At 37.2% G+C, this 24743-nt stretch overlaps 2 protein-coding genes across 3 annotated transcripts; one reads left to right on the top strand and one right to left on the bottom strand.

The window, feature by feature from the left end:
• Positions 1 to 1813: 1813 nt before the first annotated feature.
• Positions 1814 to 7721, top strand: smpd1 (sphingomyelin phosphodiesterase 1; the record flags this gene model as incomplete). Its single annotated transcript, XM_030153488.1, has 9 exons — positions 1814 to 1956; positions 2133 to 2349; positions 4500 to 4820; positions 4956 to 5236; positions 5999 to 6172; positions 6382 to 6553; positions 6718 to 6794; positions 7101 to 7245; positions 7378 to 7721. Coding segments are annotated over 9 exons (1740 nt in total), but the record flags the coding sequence as incomplete, so codon positions are not given.
• Positions 7722 to 7953: 232 nt separating this feature from the next.
• Positions 7954 to 24133, bottom strand: tpte (transmembrane phosphatase with tensin homology). 2 transcript variants are annotated; one of them, XM_030154370.1, is made up of 19 exons: positions 23965 to 24133; positions 23478 to 23568; positions 22745 to 22825; positions 22608 to 22655; positions 21601 to 21762; positions 19447 to 19566; positions 19247 to 19346; positions 18841 to 18904; positions 18689 to 18753; positions 18462 to 18522; positions 18287 to 18368; positions 15048 to 15136; positions 14876 to 14937; positions 14704 to 14784; positions 13284 to 13389; positions 13102 to 13199; positions 11120 to 11215; positions 10830 to 10900; positions 7954 to 9497 (listed from the first exon to the last, which is right to left on the bottom strand). In XM_030154370.1, the coding sequence occupies exons 2-19, from the start codon at positions 23522 to 23524 to the stop codon at positions 9395 to 9397; spliced, it is 1536 nt and encodes a 511-aa protein (XP_030010230.1). In that variant the 5' UTR covers positions 23525 to 23568; positions 23965 to 24133; the 3' UTR covers positions 7954 to 9394. The 2 variants fall into 2 exon arrangements, with proteins under 2 accessions (XP_030010230.1, XP_030010231.1); XM_030154371.1 differs by lacking the exon at positions 23965 to 24133 and adding an exon at positions 23818 to 23867.
• Positions 24134 to 24743: the final 610 nt, after the last annotated feature.

Raw genomic sequence — 24743 nt, 5'->3', positions numbered from 1 at the left:
GATTACTGCACAAAGAGAGAATTCTATTGTCCTTGGTCAGGATATGTACAGTCAGTCCAGCTTGGATTTACAAGGCTGACAATTAATACTGAACAAACAATAACTCAGACTATGAATTATGAAAGAACTGCAGCATCTGAAACCGACCACAATGAACCTTTGAAAGATAAACAGTACCACAGTGCTTCAGTTTTAGCTTTAGAGTTTGTCATGTCTTTTATGTATTGGGATTGTCTCTCTCAACTCACCATGTATTTTTTATTAGTAAGTTGTGTTTTTTTTTGTGTTTTTTTTTGTTTTTATTTATCAATAGAGGGAATGCACATACGTCACTTCCCCCCTGGGCCACGCCCCTCTAAGTCAGACTGAGTGGCAAAAACAAACCGGCTCAACATGGCGGAGTATAGCAGTAACTACAGCAAGACCGGGAAAAATGTGGAATATAACATGAAATTAAAGACAGTTGGACTGGACATGGATCCATACAAGCTACCAAACAACAAGTGGTCTATGAACACTGATATGTGGACGGAAATCACGTATCCTGACATTTATATGAACCTGATTTCAACGCTGGGAAAATCCACAATGCAAAGGCTGAAAGCATACAAAAGCCAAAGAGTTGTTGACATCCTCGTCATCATTAATTAGAGGATTACAGATGGTGAGTGCTTTAATTCAACATACTATTGTTTTTGAGGTTTTCTGTCAATGCAGACGTATTTTCTTGGCGGTGATTGCCAAGGTAAAGGCCCAGCAGTAGTGCTCACAGTTCACTACTGATTTACTGGAGTTGAACCCTTAGTATCGACCCAAGTGAGTGGATGATCTACTGGTACTGTGGATATTTAAGTAGAGTTAACATCAAATACTTGATACAACACAGCTACAACAGCTTTGTGCTACAGTACCCCCTTATTTGGAAAACTAGGTTAGCCTCAGTTTAAGCTAGTTTACAAATTATGTAGAGCACAAGGTTCAGAATCATCACACAATTGAAGACAAAAACTTTTCAGTTATGAAATATAGAACTAAATGACAGATGCTAACATTAAGAGCTTTACTAAGAAGTAACGTTAGCCAAAACAACATGTAATTTAAGGTATGATTTTACACAAGAACACAGCAAAAATTAACGTTACCTGACACGAAATGGCACCCACAAATCCAGGTTTCGTTGCCTGGATTCCAGTTATTTCTACGAACTGCAGCGATCCATCTGCTTCTTCTGTCTTTGGCTTTAGGTAGCCGCTAAAACGATAGCTCCGAGTGCTTTTTAAACCTATTTGTGCGATCAGTGGCACAACAGCTCTTCCCCATTTTTTAGATTGTTCTAAAGTTTTCGCAGTATTCAAGCCAAAGCCGCTACTCACCTCCCTCTTTCTGCCACTCAGTGGGCAGAACCGCAGTGACTTCCGCTAGTGGTGACGTCACGTGCATACCCTCCATTACTAGAAATTTCAGGTGACCCCATTTGATTTCCAGGCGACCCTACGTGGGGTCCCGACCCCATGGTTGAAAAACACTGGGTTAAAGTTAACAGTATGCAAATCTATATAGAAGGGAACTAAGTGTAGTAAATATACAGTATGGGTATAAAGGAAATAAAAACATGAGTATAAATAGGATTGATAGGATTAGTGCTTTAGATCAGTGAATACTTTGGTTGAGTGTTTCGGGGTAAAATGACAGAAACCGTCTGGTGTTTTGTTCAAGGGAAGGGGGAAAAACTTTAGTCACATGACCAGTCACCTGACTCGGTGTTTCTCATAAGACAGAACGGGGACAGGCGCATCATAACACAGCTGTGTGAACCCGCTTAGGACAACATCAAGATTCTGTCAGCCCGGTAACACTATACTATACGGTTTATGGAAGTGATTTCGAAGCTGCCATAGGTGTCCTGGCGTGTCTCTGCTCACCTCTGTGTCCTGAGAAGACATCTTTTGTTTGGAGGTACAGTTGTTGCTAGCTAGCTAACACTACTCTTTTTAGCCGGTTGTTTCCGGATGTCTCGTGCTCAGTGTTTTCTAATTGTGGGTGCGAGTTAGTCATTTTTTTCTGTACGTGGAGTGTTGCATGTCTTTTCTTCGGCTCCTCTTACACCCTGGTTTTGTTCTTGTCCCACGCAGAGTTGACCGTCTGGACCATGGGGCTCCCTTCGCTACTGTCCTCGGGTTGATAACCTTCACAGTGCTCCTAGCATTTGGCTCGTGTTTCCCAGCACAGAGCCCTCAGCAGGCCAGACTGGTGGACCACCTGAGTCATCTAAATGTCAGATTTGACTGGAGAAATGCTACCTGTCCGATATGCAAAGCTGTCTTCACCATCGTCGACATCGCCCTCCTGGTAAAGTCTTACTAAACAAGTTGCATTATGTATTGTGAAAAACCTGCTCTACTAAAAAAAGTCACTGCTCAGACATAATCCAACTGCTTTTCTTCCTAAAGATAAGTAAAATACCTGTTCTTTACTTCATTTAATATTAATAAGTCAACCCAATAACACTAATGGTAGTATACTTACTAGTACACCTAGGATAATTTGATCTGACAGTGTTACTTGAGGTTGTTGGTTGGTTGTTTACTTAGATCCCTTTTAGCTCTTGCATGGCACCAGCTATCTTCCTGGAATCATACAGTTTGCATGGTGACGGTAAAAATACACAGTCATTGCAAACCTTTAAGGTAGCACAAAGAGTCATGCAAAAATTGAACAACTGTAACAAACAAAATCCTGATTGTAATCCATATACACCCAAAAAATATACACTACTGGTCAAAAGTTTTAGAACACCCCAATTTTTTCAGTTTTGTATTGAAATTCAAGCAGTTCAAGTCCAATGAACAGCTTGAAATGGTACAAAGGTAAGCGGTGAACTGCCAGAGGTAAAAAAAAAAAAAAAAAAGGTAAGGCTAAAGAAAACTGAAAAATAATGTACATTTCAGAATTATACAAAAAGGCCTTTTTCAGTGAACAAGAAATGGGTTAACAACTTAAAGCAGTTACTTAAAGCAGTTCTGCAGCAATGGAGGTTGATCAAGCCTCGAAAGGTGGAGCTACCAATTCCTACAGGTTTCCCAACGTTTCTTAATTCCTTCCAACCCCCTTCGTCTGCATAAAAGTAGTGTTGGAACACACTTTGGTACAATACCGTTGTGAGCATTACTTGAACAGTATTGTACTGCAGAAAGTAGTGTGTTGGACTTAAACTGCTTGAATTTCAATACAAAACTGGAAAAATTGGGGTGTTCTAAAACTTTTGACCAGCAGTGTATGTTAATTACTTTTAGAAGTAATGCCCCTTTTTTAACATGTATGTCATTTTGTTGTGTGACCAGGTTTCTAATTCTATTCATACATTGCTCTGTACAGTGGTAAGAAAAAGGATGTGAACCCTTTGAAATTTCCTAGTTTTCTGCTTGAATTGGTCATATAATATGATCTGATCTGCTTCTGTGTCACAAATACAGACAGACACAATGTCCTTAACCTAATACACAAACCATTCTAATATTTCATGACATTGTTAAACACAGATATTAAACATTCATAGTGCTGCTGGGGAAAAAAGTACTGAGCATTCTGCATTCTACCCCTGGAATCAACTTTGCTGGGCATCAGAGTAACCACAGTACTAAATCGTCTCCATTTGTAGATGGTTTGTCTAAATGTGGTGAATACCCAAAGTTTTTGACATTACTTTTTAACCCCTTTCATCCATTCATTTTCTGAACTACTTAATCCTGGTGTGCAATCCTGGTTGCAGGGGTTGTAGAGCCAGTCCCGGCTGCCTTTGGGTGAGTGTGGGCCACACCCTGGATGTGTCACAGTTCATCGCAAGCTGATGTACAGCAGATGAACAACAGTCACATTGACACATACAGTTTATAAAGATCACTCACCCTATTAAGTGCATGTTTTTGGGCGGTGGAGGAAACCAGAGTCCCCAGAGAGTTATGCAAATCTTTTAATAAGTCAAAGTAGCTCTATACTTGGCTCAAATGTAATTTCATTGATCAGACTTCAGGTATGCAGATATGCTAACTCAACTTTCCAATCAGCTCTCTTTAGATTCTTTAGCTTAATGCTTCACATACTACTTCCAGCAGCACTATGAATATGAAATAGCTGTGTTCAGTAAAGACATGATATAGTTTATGTGGTATTTGGTTAAGAACCTTTTCTTTGTCAATAATTGTAAATTTGATTCAGATCTCATGACTAATTCCCACTTTTTTCATGCCACTGTATAGAAGTTTACATTTCCAGTTGCATGCAACATATGACAGTTGATCTTAAAAACTGTGGATTTATCATTGATTCAGCACAATGTGGTAGAAACACTTGGATCATATGATCCGTTTCTTGACCTTGAGTATTACTCTGTTGCGTGCGTCCTAAAGAAAACTGCTTATATAATAGAAATTTTGTTTTAAGGAAGTTTGAGGTTATATACCTCTTCTCTGATTTTTCTGCCTTTTTGTTACCTCTAACAGAGTAACGCAAATGAAGAGCGAGTGGCCCATGCAGTTGGTGAAGCGTGTATCCGACTCCATCTGGCTGATGAGCTGGTGTGTCGTGAAATAACAGAGCTGTTCAGGGATGACTTTATTCGGGTCCTGCAGGAGTCCCTGCTATGGCCTTCTGAAGCATGTGCACTGTTGGTTGGCCCCTCTTGTGGCAAATTTGACATCTATGCACCCTGGAACGTCACACTACCGAAAGTCCCCAAGCCCCCAGTCACGCCACCCTCTCCTCCTAAACCTGGTTCTCCACAGAGCAGGGTCTTGTTTCTCACAGACATCCACTGGGATCAAGTGAGTGGGATCAAGTGTCACCGTAATAACAAAAGTGAAATATAGCCTAGGCATAATAATGTTATTATAGTTTTTGTACCTGTAATTCTAGTTGTGATCAAACCCTTCATTAAACACTGTGTTTTCCACTGACAGGAGTATGAAGCCGGCAGCGCTGCAGACTGCAAGGATCCACTGTGTTGTCGGAAAGACTCAGGCTCTCCCAGCTGGCGGCGAAGGGAGGCTGGGTACTGGGGAACCTACAGTAAATGTGACCTGCCTCTAAGAACAGTAGAGAATCTCCTGGAAAATGCTGCGAAAACTGGACCCTGGGACTGGGTCTACTGGACAGGAGACATACCAGCACACAATGTTTGGTCCCAAACCAGAAAACAGCAGCTTTCTGAACTCACAGTCATCTCCAGGCTCATCCACAAGTAATTTTAAGAAAATATTTTTTGAAAAAAAGTTTACAATTAAAGTTGCAGTATTTAGGTGAAGATAAGAGTATTACTTTTTTATTGAGTTGGAATGTAGGGCTGGGAAATGAGGACAATTATCCCTCTTTAAAGGCTGATATTTGGTTATGAGTGAAGGGTGAGGAAACCAGACAGTTATTTTTATTATTGAGATGGAAGCACTTGTAATATTAAAGGAGAATTGTTTGTAGTTTTCTAAACTATTGTTTATGGTGAGAGCATGGCACTAGGTTGGAAGAACATTCATACCTGTTGTGATAAAATATTTGTTTTACATCCAAATATACATTCCCACATTAAGTAAAAAAAAAACAGAACACTGAAATATTCTTGTTGCTTTTTACATGACAATATAACCTTAAAGCTTGGTAATTATTATTTTTCAAGATTATGACAATAATGAAAATTAGATCGCAAGAATTAGCATTTTATTCCCCAGTCTTTTTAAGAGGACAGTACAGTTACTGACATAACGGCAAAATCCAATGTGTGTATTTGCTACAGTATTAACCTTTGTGTAAGTGTGGGTACGACCGAGATGAGGCTGAGGACGGAAATGATACGCAATACATGAATTGAAAATGGGAGAATGGGAATTGAAAATGAGAATATACCTACTGACGCTGCATCCTTTCTCATGTAGCTATGTGACTTTTACAGTGTATTGATAACATGGATGACACTGACCTATTGACTGCTCTCCTGCTGTCTTCTTTTCAGACACCTGGGACCTAATGTGACAGTTTACCCTGCTATAGGAAACCACGAGAGTACACCGGTGAACAGCTTTCCTCCACCCTTTGTTCATGGCAACAGATCTTCTGCCTGGCTCTACAACACAATGGCTGAGGAATGGGCACCATGGTTGCCAGAGCAGGCTTTGAAGTCTTTAAGGTTTCAGCTAATTTTGTAGTATTTCTTTGTATCTACAATATCCAAATGTAAGATTTAGTTATTGTGTGTTATTTATTCTGTGCTGGGTAAGACTATACTCATTAAAGGAACTGCACCTAGGTCCGATGATCCCATTTCATTTTCTCTCTTTCACATCCTACTATTCGCGTTACTGTGCACTTCCATGGACTTTTTTTTTGGAATTTCAGATACGGCGGTTTTTACACTGTGGAAATTCAGTCTGGTTTGAGGGTTGTCTCTCTCAACATGAACTTCTGTGCACGAGAGAACTTCTGGCTGATGGTCAACTCTACCGATCCTGCCAATCAACTGCAGTGGCTTGTCCAGGTTCTCCAGATGAGTGAAGACAAGGGGGAGAAGGTGAATAGAGAAAACAATACACAGTAGTGAGGATGGTGTGGAAGCACGTACAGCTGATAGAACACTGAGGGTTAGCCTCAGCTTCTTTTTTACAGGATGGAAGTAATGGATTTTACTTCCCTTCTGTCACTTAAAATGATGTGTGTATATTCTCTCTTATTTAGGTGCATATCATTGGTCACATTCCACCAGGCCTATGTCTAGACAGCTGGAGCTGGAACTACTATCACATTGTCAACAGGTAGGGAATGCTACTCTGGGCTTATTTAAGCCTAAATGACAATTTGCATGTGTAATACATTGAGCAAAGGTTGTAGTAAAGTGTAGAGTGGCTGCTAGGCTTAATGCGTCAGTTAACATTCGTTTTACTTCCTTGTTTTCTTATTTACATAGCTAAATCAGATGTCTGTGGTTTTCATCTGGTTTAGTTGATGAATATGCAGGTTTTATGTTTTTCAAGGTCAAGGTCCGGGAAATGTGACAGTTTGAAACTGACTAACCAGTTTTATTGGGATTGTTTCTATGCTTGTCCTTTTTTATTCTACAGATATGAAAGTACAATCACTGGACAGTTTTTTGGTCATACACACTGGGATGAGTTTCAGATGTTTTATGATGAGGAAACCATGAGCCGTCCACTGGGAGTAGCATTCATTGCTCCCAGTGTCACCACCTATGTAACCTTAACCCAGGTAAGGGCATCAGGTATCTGTTCTGATCCTAAGGGAGGAGGACTGTATTTTGCTAATCCCAACAGACTTGAGAGAAAACAAAATTGTTAGTTATAAAAAGATACAAAAAGGGTTTTGTTGTTTTTTTTCCAGGTTACCGTGTCTATTATGTGGATGGGAATTACCCAAAGAGCACTCGACTGGTGCTTGACCATGAGACCTACATCCTCAACCTCACAGAGGCAAACCACAGTCCACAGGCTCCCTGGAGCCCTCAAACGGACCCCAAATGGACACTTCTATACAGCGCCAAAGAAGCCTATGGCCTGTCTAGTCTGTTCCCCTCTGACTGGGATGGGCTGATGCAGACCTTTCTAAAAGATGACAGGGTCTTCCAGAAGTTCTGGTACTTGAAACATAAAGGTCATGTGTCAGAACCCTGCAAAGAGACCTGCAAAACTGCCACGCTCTGCTTTCTGCGAAGCGGACGTTATGATGAGCTCGAACAGTGTGACCTCCTCAATGATTTTAAGGGAAACATGGTCCGGGCAGCCAGAACAACCCTCTGTTAACCTGAGGTTGCTTGGACTTGAACAGACTGGGAGAGGGGAAAAAAAAGCAATGTGACCAAATATGAAATCAAGCCAAATGGTTTTTCTGTTGTTACAGGATTGTAATGAGACCAAAGAGGTCTGAGCTGCCTTGTGTTGTCAGTTACATTTACGCAAAGACTTCACTCAGACCTTGGGTTTGTCAGGTAGTGTTGCAATGCCACTTGTGAAAAACAACTGTTGAAAATGGTGTTATGTTTACTGGAAATGCATGTGTGACTTGGTGTGATCAAAGCTGAACAAGATTTGAACAGCATGTTTGTTTTTATGTAGCTTTACTGCTCTAGGTGCCTTTTTATCAGGGAATTCATGTGAAGACATGTATCTACCTTTAACAACAGCCCTGCATCATTAAAGCTGCTTACATGTAGTGCTACAGACCAGCTGGTATCCTGTATCTACATGTGTGCAGACCCATTCACCTTAAGAAATCAGTATTTCTCAGAGGTTTTCTTCTGTTTGCACTTTAGTTCACTGGATAGTTCATTTTGAGGCTTTGCAGAGAATGTGTTCAATAGACTCAAATTTGACAAAGATGAGATGGTTTTCAGCTCATGATCCATCTAGTATTAATTACTGTGACAAGTAATTCAACTTGTAAATTCAGCAATAATTTAATGAAGATGTATAAATTGTGAATAAAATATGGGATCACTTGTCAAGTAGTTGTGTTCACTCTGAAGAAAAAGATGATTAAACAAACTGCTTTGGTAAGGTTTGCCAATTTATTTGTTGCTTGATTATCTTTTAAAGTGATAGTAAATTTGAAATCACATTAATACCTTTGGTGTCAACATTCAAGTAACTTTCTTTGACCAAAAAGTGGTAAACTTAATACCAATTTAAACACATTAATGCACTCTTATGTTTGTAAGTAATGATAGATTTACAGTGAATTTAATCAGTTAAGCAGTAAATTAGAATATAGCTGCTTCTAAAAGAACAAGTTCAGCCCAGTGCTGTGTGAGGTTTTTTTTTTTTTTGTACCTTTTATGAGCTGTAGATATTTTGGTTTCTCATTCAACATCCTGTGTTTGTGGTTTCTACTTTGGTCAAGTCAAACACTCGCCTGTTAATACGCAGTAGCAGCCACAACTACAAAGATGCATCAGAAAAATAGGTAATTAAAGGAGGATACATTCACAAAAATCAGTTAATTTCTGGAAATGTTTGTAGTTTCTTCATCCCTATTCACAGTACTGACTTGTAGTGTGTGTCCTCTGTCCACAAACCATATCTTCTCATAAGATTAGAAGAGTAATTGTACTGCAAGGTTTTAATCCAATATAACTAGTTTAGCAAATTATTTTCATAGATCTTGGCTCATATCCTGCGTTTTGTGTTCTGTACGAGTTAATACAACATGCTGAAATTCACAACATCTTTAATTTTAGTGTCATGCTCACTGTGCAGTCTGTGATCACATCTGAAAGGTCTAAATTTATACATGTTTTTTTTTTTTCACGTTAGCGGTTCATGATCAGTCATATTTTAAACTGTTACAGATTTGTTGAACCTGTGAAGAACCACCTCCTCCTTATCTTTCTAAAGGGCTTTTATTAGGGATCTGAGAAGGACATAGTGACGCCAAAGTCCTCCTTGTACAGGTTCCAGGTCTTGGCTTTGTGTGGGTTGTCCAGCTCTTCTCTGGGAAGAAACAGCCTGTGAAGAAAAACAGACAAATAAGATAAACACACAATCCTTACTGAAATTCAATGACTATACATATTAGAGCTGCACAATATATTGTTTGAGCATCGGCATCGCGGTGTATGTATGTGCAATAGTCACATCGCAGGTCGTACAATATAAGAGGCAAATGAACTCAACATGTTTTCATTTAATTTCATCCTGGGTACCTGACACACACTGCGCACAATGATCCACCAATCGCAATCCTTCTAAATTTGTGTGCCGAAGCAGACCACACCCCTGCACATGGGTCGCTGGTAACAACATTAAAAAATGAGCAACAAACAAGAGAAAAATCACTGAAAATGAAGACTTGGTGCCAAAAAGAAAAGTGTCCGTATCTGGAATTATTTCGGCTACAAGAAGGATGATACTGAAACATGTTCTGTGCCAACAGATGCAAGGCACTGCCGGCACAACGAGAGGAAACAACTAATTTGTTTGACCATTTACGTCGGCACCACACAGCTATTCTATCCTCCAGAGTATTTTTTCCTTTTTTTTTTTTTTTTTTTTTTTTTTGCTGTAAGAAATGTTTATTTTCAATTCCCAACAGGACAAGCACAAAAAAGTGGAAAAGGTAATCTCTTTAAATTACATTACTACTTCAACATTATGCTTAAAATAGGTCATGATGGCAAGTTTCAAGGTAAAAAAAAAAAAAGGAAAATAAAACTCTTCCTTCTGTGATGTTCTCCTTTTAGTAGAAATCATGAGCTTAAATATAAATATAAGTAAGTAAATTTTATTTATAGAGCACTTTTCACAGACAGAGTCACAAAGTGCTTTATCAATTCAAATCAAATCAATTCAAATCAAAATCAAATCAAGTTTACAGAGACCCAACAGAGTCCTATATAACCTGACACTGTTTCAAGCAAAGTCATGTTTCCAAGCTTATAGTAAAGCAGCAGAATCACATTTAGGTCACATCTGATGGACTCTGATTAGTAAAAGTAGCTGTCAATCATATATTAACCCACCTACTTGTCTGAACACTTCTATGATTGGCCAGAACCTGCATCATAGGGTGTTTTTTTTTTTTACAGCAAAAAACAAAACAGAATCCAGAGAAGTGGGTAGAACTCTTGTTTCCTCTCAGACCACTGGAACTATAGAACTATTTCATTATAGTGAAAAATAATCATGGATAATGGATAATATTTTTTCATATCGCAGGGTTTAAAAAAAAAAAAAAAAAAAATCGCAATGTCAGTTTTTTCCAATATTGCGCAGCCCTAATACATATCTTCTTCAAGGAAACAGAGCGAGCTTTTACGAAAGAAATGAAAAGAAACGTACTTGTTATTCTCTATGAAGGAGGTGTTGAACCAGAAGTAGAATGGTACGTCTTCATATCCTTTGGGCAGACCCTAAAAGAAAAAAAAGAACAAATCAGTGTACGAAACAACTCCAACCATTGTAATGTTAAAGTTTAACCGAGCTTTCCTCTTTTTTATATATATATATATATATATATATATATATATATATATATATATATATATATATATATATATATATATATATATATATATATATATATATATATACACACACACACACACACACACACACACACACACACTCACAGCGCTTGACTCAAACATGACTTTCACATCTCCTTCCACCACAGGCCCATTTTGTAGACTGATGACTGCTGCATTACTGCCCACATCTGGAAATACCTAAAAACAACCAGGAAGATCAGTTAACTGCATTATATAAGACTTGATGAGTGTGTGTAATTCAGGGATGTTAAACTTATTTTAGTTTTTATTTATTTATTTGGTTTATTTGATAGGGACAGATACAAAAGACATAGACCTACTGTAACACAGCTATCCCATGCATGCATCATAGTGCTTATAGCAAAAGCTAGTTTGCAGCACCGGTCTCTAGATGGGCTTTTATGAAAAGTTAAACTACAGAGAGGAATGGAGAGACAATGACCTTTTACAAACGAAACTGTGGTATAGGAAACGGGGGCCACATACAGCCCAGTATGGCCTCAAGTGGGTCAGACCAGAAAAAAAAAAAAAATAATGTCTCTAATCTACCTTTTACAGTGAAAATAGTAAAATTACATTATGAAAATATTAACATCTGAAATCTACCCTTTAAAAAATTTGAATAACCTGAACAATCTGAAATTTCTTAAGAAAAATAAGTCTAATTTTAACACAATTACACTTTAGATTATCATTTACACATGTGCAACACACAGATCACAGTGGATCTACAGAAGGCACAGAACTTTTAGTAACAGACAGAATATTGTTAAAATTGCACTGACTTAACTTCAGGTTGTTCATATTTGTTCAGGTTATTCACATTTTTTGTGAAAGGATAGTTTGTAAATGTAAACACTTTCATGTAATTTTCCTTTTTTTTACACTAAAACAATGAAAATATTTTGGAGTTGTCATTATTTATACAGTCATGGAAAAAATTATTAGACCATCAAAAGTCATCAGAAACAATGGTTATGCAATCAAGTTCTAACACCTGTGTGTATCATGTGACTAAAACAGAAAAGAAAACATGGAATACCTAAATGCACTGTTTTTGTCAGTACAATGCCATGGATATTGATGTAAGAACTTAAGTGATTTTGGTTATTATCAAGAAAACATGGAAAATGTCTAGATATCAGCTCTGAAATTAAACTCTTATGAGCAATTTTTGTTATCATTATATTTGTCCAAACAAATCTACCTTTAGTTGTACCAGGCATTAAAATGAACAAGAAATTGAAGAAAACAAGGGAGGTCTAATATTTTTTTCCTCGACTGTATGTTATTATGATAGTATTTTACTGGTCCGTCCCACTTGAGATTGAACTGGTCTGTATGTAGCCCCTGAACTAAAATGATTTTGACACCTTTGACTGTTGATATCTCATATTAACGTAATAATATCACAAATTCATCCCAGGGGCTGGATTGGACCCTTTTTTCAGGCTGGATTTGCACATACAGGGTGGGGAAGCAAAATTTACAATGAACATTTAGTTGTTTTTTCTCAGCAGGCACTACGTCAATTGTTTTGAAACCAAACATATATTGATGTCATAATCATACTTAACATTATTATCCATACATTTTCAGAAACTTTTGCCCATATGAGTAATCAGGAAAGCAAACGTCAAAGAGTGTGTGATTTGCTGAATGCACTCGTCACACCAAAGGAGATTTCAAAACTAGTTGGAGTGTCCATAAAGACTGTTTATAATGTAAAGAAGAGAATGACTATGAGCAAAACTATTACGAGAAAGTCTGGAAGATACTATTAAAGAAGAATGGGAGAAGTTGTCACCCGAATATTTGAGGAACACTTGCGCAACTTTCAGGAAGCGTGTGAAGGCAGTTATTGAGAAAGAAGGAGGACACATAGAATAAAAACATTTTCTATTATGTAAATTTTCTTGTGGCAAATAAATTCTCATGACTTTCAATAAACTAACTGGTCATACACTGTCTTTCAATCCCTGCCTCAAAATATTGTAAATTTTGCTTCCCCACCCTGTACAGGCTGTATGTTTGACAGCCCTGGTGTATTAAATCTGACTTACAGTGCAGTTCTCCTGCTTGGCGCACACACACTGAAAAACCAGCTCCTTCCGTACTATTATCTTCACCCTGAGATCACTGCCATCACCTTTGCCCACACCTTTACACAAAAAGAAAATAAAAGAATTAACAGGACAAACCGATACACAAATTGACAAATTTTTGAGATTTTTCCCAGATTTACCTGCTATTGAGTGGATGCGTATGCTCTTGATCTTCAGGCTTTTTGATGGAGGCAGCTGTCGGTTGAACTTAGTCTTCATGATCTCATAGTAGCCCACGTACCTGCTCTATAGTTCACAACAAATAAAACAACTGTAACACACTACCTGAGATCGTTATATGATTCAGTGTCCCTTCTGTCGAGATGACATGTTAGAATCATTTAAAAAATTACAAATGGAAATTAAAACAGTTTTTTTTTTTCCATTAAACTGTGCAGGGTCCTGCTGCAGTAGTTTTTGTGTCACAAACAAAAATATTACATATCACATCTACAGCTCACCAGACTTCCCAGTAACACTGATTTCCTATATTATGATAATGTTCATTTCAGTCGTTGTAAATAATGGTCTTTTATTTAACCAGGTGAAATGCTCATTGAGATTTTACCCCCCCCCCCCCCCCCCCCCCCCCCCCCCCCCAAAAAATCTCCACCCCGGGATTAATATAGTATTCTGATTCTGAAATATATTCTAATCTAAGAGTGACCTGGCTAAGAGAGCAGCATAGACATTATTACTACAATATTTAAGACAGACAAAAATAACTGTTATACATTTTAGATAAATAAATATGATCTATTAATCAATTTTGAAAGTGTGAAAACTGGGTGACTTACAGGACTGTGTAAAAGTCTTAAACAGCCTTTAGCTTTGTTATTTTTGCAGGGTTGTAATGGGCCTATGTCTTTATTTATAATAAGAAATATGCAGGAAATGAGTGCAGTATTGAAACTCACACACACAAGTAAATAATAAATAATAAATAACTTCAGGTAAAGTCAGTATTAGTGTGATTTGGATTCAGTAAATCTTCAACTCTCTTGGGTCGAATGTCTGGATGTTTTCTTAAATAATCTTGTATTATATTACACACTCTCAGAATGTTCCAGAGGCTTTCTTGGTGTTTTATCCTTTTCTCTGTCCAGATGAGCCCATATAGCTTCTACAATATTCAGAATCTTTTTTTTTTTTTTTCTAAAAAATGCATCTTTTTTTTTTTTTTTTAATGCTGTTCACATATTTACTGTATATTCAAGTTGTACATATATTCCTACAAAGACTGAGACATGCGTATATGTGGTCATAGTTATACTCAGACAACAACAATAATGGCTGCCTAAGACTTTGAACAGTCCTGGAATTAAATATTGTTCTTGATTTTTTTAAATTTTACCAAATGGAAGTGCAGCAACTTTGAAAATGTGTTTTGGTTGCAGTACAAGTCACTGCACATCTCTTACTCTGAAGGAAAGCAAGTGGTGTCAAAGTATAACTATAATCTTGTGACATACCAGTGACTATGTCCAGTTCTAAACAGACACAATTATTAAATAAATATTTTGGTGTTGAATAGTTGCCTTCCAAGAGGCTCCTTTTTACCTGTGAGGGGGTCTCCACTCCTTGAAATTTAGAGCTGCGACTCTTGTCTGTCCTCCTCTCACCGAAATAATCCAGACTGTCCTGGTAGAGAAGCACAACATAAACATCAGGAGGGTAATTTAAGTTACACATTGGTTAGTTGTCTCATAAACTTAGAAGAAGAGGGACCTACCTGTGCATTCTCAAACTGGTCACTGTCGATCAGCCAGGTGCACACCATAGTACCTGTGCGTCCTGTAGAATATCCAACAGGAAGACGACAGAGTTGTTATGCATGTCACACAGTTTTCAACTTAAATCATTCCCTAAGTGGCAGTGAAACAACTCCATATCTTTGCCATCACCTTTCCCTCCTTTACAGTGAATAGCAATGATGTTCTTTGGATCTGCAGACATCCACTCCCTTACGTTTGCTGTGTATTTCAGCATGTCCCTGCAAGACAGTGGAACATTACACTGATCAGTCATAACATTATGACTGACAGGAAAAATGGGATTAATCCATAAAGACCCAAACATCCACTGTTAACCAAAATCATTTACTGATATAAAAAGTTAAAATCACTGTTGATCCACTAATCCTATCAAAACATGTAAATAACACTGGTCATCAACAAAGTTATTGTTTAAGTTTTTTGAGCTGATTTAGGATCATTTTGGTGTGCTGAATCCAAAAATCACATTAATTTTGCTCAATCAGGTCAACTTTCTGAACTATGCTACATATTGGCTTTTTAACATTTTTGCTTACATTTATGGGCATTTTCACATCATATGATACAAAATTCTTTCATATTTCTTGCAATAAACGAGTTCTGAAGATTTTACTTTTGCCAATTTATGATTAATGTTTTTTTTAATATTACAGGTGAATGAAATGGCTTCGACTAGAAGATCTTGCAAAAATAAGCCTGATGTATTCTGCTACATCTGCGGTGAATACACCATTGTACCTAACAGGAATCAAGTCACAAGTTTCATAAAGTGTGCTTACCAATCTTATTTTGGTATTAAACTTGGTGACCAAGATAAAGTTTGGGCGCAGATTGTGAGAAGATCAAATTTTTCAAAATCAAATTAACAAAAAACCCTGACCTGATTAAGAAAAACAGATGTCATTTTTGGATTTAGCGGTGCAAAATGGTCCTAATTCAGTTGAAAAAACCTAGACAACTTGCAAAAAACTTTTTTTTTTTTTTCCCCAGATTTTTATTTAGAAATATTGAGAAAAGTTCAATATACATTTAAATTACATTGTGGTCACATAACAAGTATGTGACCAATGACCAAACTTTCCATTCTCAACATTTCAGTTTTTCTTTTTTTTTTGTTAATAAACAAAACAATTGAACAATGAACGCATTGTTACATAAAGAAAACATACGAAAGACCAAGAGACTTTGACCTCCTCTCTCTAAAGAAAAAAATAAATAAATAAAATATGAAAAGTAGAATTAATTAATTAATTACACAAAAAACATAATTCCAGATACTTTGTCATTATATTGTCATTTCTTGTACATTTAGGGTTCCAACAGATTGTGTTTGGTAAGTGTAAACAAAAAATATCCACTTTGACCATAGATTAGAAAATTTGTTCATTTGTAATCGAAGGGAGAAGGTTAGTCTTTCCATCTGGTAAATTTAATTCACAATATTGACCCATTTTTCCAGATTAGGTGGTTCAGGTTGGAGCCAGTGCCTGGTCACAGCCTTTTTGCCAGCAGTTATTAAAATTCTATACAAGTAGGCATTGTTCACTAAAATTTCAGTCTTTCCCATAATTAAGGTGGCAAATTCAAAAGGTAAGGTAACATTAAGTATATGTTATATATTTTTGTGTATATCCTTCCAAAATTGTTTTATTTTTGGGCAGTCCCAGAATATGTGCCAGTGATTGGCATCTTGGCTTCCACACTGTCTCCAGCACTTAGGCTCCTCCCCGCAACAGTGGCCTTTTTGTTTAGGAGTAATGAAAAATCTAATCAAGCATTTCCAATTGAATTCTCCCCAAGAATATGAGTTTGTGCATTTCCACACAGATGTACAGTAACCTTGCCATTCTGCAAAAAACATTTTTTGTAGCCCAGTGTAATTGGTGTAAAATGCAGTTTTTCCTCCTTTCATGGTCATCAGATTTGACCCATTTGGACGTTCAGAGGCTCCGTAGTTACCATGGAAAAACTGTCATCTTCTACAACATTGATTCACCAGTAAAACCCATGGAGTTTGATAAGAGACAGTGGATGGAGACACTTAATTTATGCTCAGTGAATGACATATTTTAGTGAAAAAGTCACTTTTTCCTCCATTTTCTCAGCTTTTGATATAAAAGCCTTCAATCTTCAAAAAAAGAATCTTCAAATGCATACATAAATACAGGGTGCGATTTGTCAAAAAAAAACACGGGGAGGGTGTTAATCATGAAAAAACAAGCAATCAACAGGCTTTTTTAAGTTAACAGTAGGTCCTACTACATGTCGAACAGTTGAACATTCATCTGTAATGCAAACTACAAAAACGTGAATCATTTAATTTTCTGTGACGGCCACACATGTGCTGTGGGAAATGGTCTAATTAAGTTTCAGGACTGTGGATAAGGGCCCATCACACAAACATGGGAGAGGATTTATGACAAATGGGCAACTCAGACTGTAAAACACAACCTAAAGAGGCAGTTGAACATGTTACATTGGTGCCTGCAGGTGTACGTCCTGTACGGTTGCGAGAGAGAGAGCGAGAGCGAGAGCGAGAGCGAGAGCGAGAGAGAGAGAGAGAGAGAGAGAGAGATACATGGAGGTTACTTTTTCTACTCAAAAACATAGGAAAAAATTTGGAGTTGATATTATTTATGAGTTTTTATCCTATTATTTTACTGGTCTGGCCCACAACATATCATATTAGGCTATATGTGGCCCCTGAACTAAAATGAGTTTGACACCTCTGTTATATGTGAACTCGTACAGAATGGACCCACAAAAATATGAAGAACCTGAACAAATAAGAACAGCCTGAAATGTCTTAAGAGAAGTATGTGGAATTGTACCAATATTCTGCCTGTTACTAAATGTTGTGTGTATTCGTAGATCCACTGTGATCTGTAAGTTGTGATGCACATACATAAATGATAAACTAAGGTGTAATATTGTTAAAATTGCACTTATTTTTCTTAAGAATTTTCAGGTTGTTCATATATTTTTCTGTTATGTTCAAGTACAGTTCGTAGATGTAAACATTTTCATTACGAGATGTTACTTTTTTCCACTCAAAAGCATAGAGAAAACTTTAGAGTTGATATTATTTATAAGTTTTTATCCTATTATTTTACTGGTCTGGCCCACTACATATCATATTAGGCTGTATGTGGCCCCTGAACTAAAATGAGTTTGACACCCCTGTTCTATATGAACTCGTACAGAATTAACCCACTCCCCACCCCCTCTGGTCTGTGGATCCGTACGTAACTCTAAATTCAGGTCTGCATATATGATATATACAGAGAGATAGGTAAGGTATACAATGAACTGCTGCAATGAATGAATGAAGCATTAAAACACTGGCCTAAATAACTGCTGTTACTCACTCCAAGGAGGGAACATTGTGGTCATCTATAAACACCCGCTCCACCCTGTAGTGGAAGAACTGAGGATCATAGCCTTTCTCACCTGGAAAACAAATTATTTATATAGATTAGAATGGTTTATATAGGGCTACATTTAATAATTGTAGTCTTATAATAAGAGGAAGTGTTCTCTTACTGCACAGATTGTAAACTTTATAGTGACCGTCATGTTTAGTGTCTAGGAACCTCGCCACCTCCTGCACAGAGGAAGGAAAGAGACCAAAAAATATGAAGATATCTGTACTCGTAAGTTCGTCTATTTTATGAAGGCAGTGCTTGTTACGCAACCTCAAAATAAATCATCTTATTGCATATATAAATAGATTCATGCGTGAGGGTAAAGCCAGGGCATTTCTTGCTTGCCTTAATTGGATTCCTATAGAAGGACTGTTTCCCGGAGGAGGGGAAAGACATGGCGATGATACGGTCTGCAGGTTTGTAAAGATAAACACACCCTTAAATGACGGTTTTTATATGGACTTTATGACACGCACATATTATATAGTGGTTCCTACCTGTGACATATGTAAGGTCCAGGTCAAATCCATCCTTCTGATATCTCCGCTTATTTTCAGAAACCTACAAAAAAAAAAAAAGATAGAGATTAGAAAACATTCTCTGATTTCAAACCTATCTAAAAGTATCCAGTCATTCTAAATGTCTCTGTGGGAATATCCTACTGACTATATATTTATGTTTTTTTTATTTCGCAGAGGATATTGATTTTATGTGCACAGATATTTTATCTGGGGTGGACAGTCAATTTATTTATTTAGTATGTTTTATCTTAGTATTTTATCTTTTATTATATTTTTTTTGCATTTATTTTACTGTACAGCACTTTGGAAACCTCTGTGTTTGTTTACATTTGTGCATCATAAATAAAAATGGATTGGATATTCTTTAATGGTGCATCCTTACCATCCTCCTCGTGACCTTTTCCAGCTCTTTCTTTTGAGCTGCCAATCTGAAAACCCTCACAAGGATAATTATCCTCAAGGAACGCAGGAATGTCACCACCCTGATGAGAAACAAATGACAGAAACATATACTCAATGTGAAAAAACACATCTCATCAACACTGAACAACTCTGCGGGTTTGAAAAGGGAAAGCGGCGTACCTGGGAATAAGACTGTTTCCTGACAGGTCGGTGAAGGTGTAGATCATTGTGACCACCAGTGTGACTACCACAACACATGCATCGAGGATGTTCAGCTTAGAGCTGAAGTACACTTTAAACCTGTTAAACACAAGAGAAAAGCCATGTGCAACAGAGAAAAGTTACTACATTAACTCATAAAGACCCAAACAATCTACTCATGTCAAATGTTTAATGCCTGTTGATCCTCTAATCCTATCAATCCATGTAAATAATTGGTGCAAAATACAGTTTGTCATCTTTTCATGGTCATCAGATATGACCCATTTGGAGGTTCAGGGGCTCCGTAGTGAACGTTGAAACACTGTCTTCTTCTACAGCCCTGGTCCTTGAGATCTCCTATCCTGCATGTTTTAGATGTTTCCCTCTTCCATCACACCTGACGATCATTATCAGACTTCTGCAGAGCTTGATGATAGGCTTATCATTTGAATCAGGTGTGTTGGAAGATGGAACCATCTAAAACATACAGGATAGTAGATTGAGGACCAGGGTTGGTGACCCCTGTTCTACAACACTGATTCAGCAGTAAAACCACAGTTGTTGGAGATGCTTGTTTTTACATTCAGTTACTTATATATTTTACTGTATAAGTCACTTTTTCTTAAGTTTTCTCTTTATTTGATATAATTACCCGCAAATGTAATATCAGAATGATAATTAAACTACAGGATCTGTAAATCAAATATAGGAAAATGCCTCATTTTCATTGAAAAAGTGCAAAAAATTCAGAGGATAATATTAGAATAAATGGTGATAAATCACTTAAGAAAGGTTAAATAGAAAGACAAATCCATTTGGGAAGTGCCATAAAAGTAGCACTGGGTCTTTATGGGTTAAGGATGCTGCTGAAGAGAAGGCAAGATTAGATTTAGAGATCCCACTGCATGATTATTCTTAATGTGCAAAGACTAAATTGTCTTTAGTGCACTGGTAGTGCTAGTCATTACATTTCCATGGACAGGCTATGGCACTGGTTCCCAACCTTTTTAAGCTCGTGACCCCATTTTAACTTCACAAATTTCTGGCGACCCCAGACATTCAAAATGGAGACTTTTTTTTTTCTAAAATTAATTTGTTTTTGATCATGTAATAGTTCATTATACTATGTTGCAAATAAACATTAATTTTAGATGACATTTAGTCTATATAATGTATGTTATTATGGATAGAGGCAGAAAAGCCAGGTGGAGATTACTGCACAAAGTGAGAATCTTATTTTCCTTGGTACATGTACAGTCAGTCCAGCTTGGATTTACAAGGCTGACAATTAATACTGAACAAACAAGAATTCAAACTATAAATTATGAAAGAGCTGCAGCCTCTGAAACCGACCACAATGAACATTTGAAAGATGAACAGTACCACAGTGCCTCAGTTTCAGCTTCACAGTTTGTCATGTCTTCACCTCTGCCAGGAGGTATTGTGATCGCTTTGCTTTGTGTTTGCGTGTTTGTTTGTTTGTTAGCAGGATAACTCAAAAAGTTATGGATGGATTTTCATGAAATTTTCAGGAAATGTTGATACAGGCACAAGGAAGAAATGAGTAAATTTTGGTGATGATCGGGGGGGGGTGCAGATCTGTCTTGGTGGAGGTCTGCACTCTTCAAGTGCTTTTCCTGTTTATGTATTGTGATTGTCTCTCTCAACTCACCATATATGTTTTATTAGTAAGGTGTTTTTTTTGTTTTTTTAATCAATTACTAGAAACTTCAGGCGACCCCATTTGAATTCCAGGCAACCCCACGGTTGAAAAACACTGGGCTATGGCATGGCATACATTTCCTGTCCAACTTCCTCTTTATAGTTTCCTGTTTAACTGCTAATCAGAATGACAGCCTTTGTTTCTGCTGACACTGGAATCTTGAATGTTTGCATCATTCCTTTCAACAACTCTCACCCACACTTTCACAAAGCAGTGATGAGCTGAACAAAAGGAGCTATTTAACAATATCAGATCCAGCTTGTAATACACTGCAAGAAATCAGTCAAAAATCATTGCTGTCAGCAGGAACACTGAACATTGTGGTCTTAAACAAAGGTATTTATTGACTGGATGATGATTTGTGAGCATGTGGGAGTGGCTGAACACAGTTAAATGTATTTTCTACTCACCCTTCCACATAGACTCGCAGGAGGACGTCAAAAAGGAAGAAGAAAGAAATGATGAGGGACACGGCCTCCAATGCATTTCCAACATCTCTGCTCCTTTGTGGCAGAGAAAGGTCCACAATCACCAGCATAATGTCCACTACGATGAGCACCACTCCAAACACTCTGAGGAGGAAGACATAAACTTAAGATAACATCACAAACAAACCATTATATTACAGCTTTAGTTTAACCATGATAGACGCTAGGGCTGAAAGATACATCGTTATCGTAGCTGTATCTAGATATGAACATTCAAGATATTAATATCGAAAAAGCAACGATATATCAATCCCACTACTGCCATAGCAGCTGAGCTGAGCGCCTACATGCAGTCCTCCACAACTGACAATGAAGAGGACCCCCTTCTGTGGTGGAGAACTCACAAAGTCAACTTTCCCCGGCTTAGCAACATGGCAAGAAAATACTTGTGCATGCAGACCACCAGCTCTCCCTCAGAGAGAATCTTTAGTGCATCAGGCAACATTGTGAGTTGTGAGAGGTCCTGTCTGAAGCCAGACATGGTTAACAAGCTAGTGTTCCTGGCAAAGAATCTGCAGAAGTTGTGCTGTAACTACCTCTGTTCTGTGAGTAGCAAATGCATTTTCTGCAAACAGTTCTGTTGTCTTTAGTAGAATATAATATTTGCACTTCAATGCACTTTCAATGTTTCACCTTCCACCAGCTGCTGCATATATTTGTTATTTATTGGTAAAGCAGAGCTGTAGCAAAATGTTTGATTTGTAATTTATTTACTCATACCTTATGTTAATGTTGATGACTGGCAGTGAGTTCTTATTAAAACTGCACTTTCCACATTCTTTTGTATTATGATGTTTGCATTTTTCTGAAAAATACTTGGTTTTCACCAAACCTGTAGTCAGACCGTATCGTATTGATATCGAGATATCTGGCATGAATATCGAGATATGAAATTTTGTCCATATCGTTCAGCCCTAATAGACACTCACCGAAATCCAAAAGACATGACAAAAGGGGAGATCTTCTTCCGAATATTACTGCAAAGGAAGTAAACAGGTAACACTCATAATGAAAGGGCTTGTGAATGACATGTTTTAAACACACAAACTGAGCCGTATGGACGTACTGGTACATTGTGTCAGGATCCACACTCTCCTCCTTTCCATCATCGATCTCCACTTTGGCATCTTCCATCTTTGCAACATTCCTACCAAATTAAAAAAAAAAAACCAACAACATAAATACCTCAACTGGTCAGACTAGAATCCTTGTCATTAACCCTTTCATGCATGAATTATGAGATACTTAATCAAGATTTTTTTTCCCTGAGTGTTTGTATTTCTCTTTAGGCATTAAAAAAACAATGCAATTGAAACATTTTTTATGAACCTATTTTTCATGGAGTTGCAAAAATGTCCACTCAGCTGGACACCATGCGTTTAATTTTTGATGCAAAGAAACATGTATTTACTAATATACTGTGTGAAAAGTATGAAAGAAAAACATTTTTAATGCTACTAATTTGTTGTTTTCTCACATTTTAGCATATTCTAATACTAGTCATTACTCACTTCATGAATATGAAAAAAAAAGCTTTTGTTGTTAATTACAGTCAAATAAAAATAAGCAATTACTTTACACTCAGCCATGTTACTACAGATCAGGTTTATCAAGAACAGCAAAGTTACAGTAATGGTATGAATGTCAGTGTATGGGATGATACATGAGCACCCAGTGTGTTAGATGGTATGGAACTAAAACAACAAAATCCATGAATATACAATACAACAGCTGTAGAATAACTGTCAACTGTAGTGACAACTATACATGAAAGGGTTAAAGATCAGACTTTCTCTTACCCGTTCACACCTGAATCTGATCCTGGATGGAAAAGGACAGAGGACATACTGCAAGTGTCTTTCTTCTCTGTTTATCCTGAACTTTAAATCCCTGCAAAATGAAAAAAGTGTGCAAAGAAAATAAGACATATCAACTTCTTATGTCCTGATACAATTGCTGCAATGCAATATAGAAGAAAATAAGACAAAAACACTAATACATCTAATCAATCTCTCTAAGAAACACACATGCTTTTATTATTTATCTGCTATAAATCAGCATGCTTTATCAGCACAGATACTTTCCAACTAGAGCAGGATGCAAAACAACTCAGACAAATTTCACAAAAAGTCAAGTTACCACTAAGAAAAGTATATGCACCAACACAAGCAAATCCAGCTTCTGTTTTTCCCGTTTAGCTCAATATTTTCCTCTGTTTAACTGAAATCTACCACAAAAAAAAAAAAACAAAAAAAAAAAACAGCCAAACTCGCAGCTCCAGCTCACCGTTAGGTTTGTCATTCGTGAAATTATACGAGCGTCTGTCTTGTGATTTCTTCTTCTGAGGACAAAGGAAGATGGTTCAAAGGTTAACCGAGTATTTTTTTTTTTTCTTTTTCCCTTTCCATCCACTGCTCCTCACTGGTTTTGCAAACGTAGCTGTTTCGAACTTCCTGGACTTAAGTGAGAAAAAAAAAAAAAAAAAAAAAAAAAAACCTCAGCTCGTTTCCTCGCTACACTTTACTCATCTTTCCTCCACAGCCCACAGTCACACCATTCATAACCTTTCTGTGTAATGCAATGCAAACTATTACCAGAATTGTTGTAAAAGTAGGCCTGGTAGGAGGAGGATCCAGCTCTGGGATGTGCCTCCTGCCCCCCCTCCTCCCTCCTCCCTCTGGAACAGCTGGTTTTAATTCTAAAGTGCATTCCCAGACTGGATTGTAAGGGTTAAAAAGAGCTGCAAACTCTCCTTGTCAATGAAAACGGATTGATTATTTATTGTATATCAGAGTGAATGAACACTGCTTGGAATTACTTAGAAAAAAATATATATATATATGAGGAAGTTTTTTTGGTTTTGTTTTTTTAATAACCCTAACATTGCAATATCAATATCTAACACAAGAGGGAGCCATTCTGTTTTTGTCATATACACTGTTGTCCATAAAGTTGGAATAAAACATTCTTTTTCACCTTTTCTCATGTGACAATGGGATTTATTATTGATAGAAAAAAGTATAAATGTGACTCAGTGTGTAGTTATTGCACCTGATTAAAGGTGA

The sequence above is a fragment of the Sphaeramia orbicularis genome, chromosome 14 (genome assembly GCF_902148855.1).
Source record: "Sphaeramia orbicularis chromosome 14, fSphaOr1.1, whole genome shotgun sequence".
NCBI lineage: Eukaryota > Metazoa > Chordata > Actinopteri > Kurtiformes > Apogonidae > Sphaeramia > Sphaeramia orbicularis.
The sequence above is the reverse complement of the archived record's forward strand: the minus strand, read 5'-3'. Positions and strand labels throughout refer to the sequence as shown.

Excerpts from the sequence above, each read along its gene's own strand:
- tpte (XM_030154370.1), bottom strand. The coding sequence starts at position 23,524 with ATGTCCTCTGTCCTTTTCCATCCAGGATCAGATTCAGGTGTGAACGG. Across the intron at positions 22,826-23,477 it reads TCAGATTCAGGTGTGAACGG|GAATGTTGCAAAGATGGAAG; the intron begins GTAAGAGAAAGT and ends TTAATTTGGTAG. Across the intron at positions 21,763-22,607 it reads GTCATGTCTTTTGGATTTCG|AGTGTTTGGAGTGGTGCTCA; the intron begins GTGAGTGTCTAT and ends CTTCCTCCTCAG.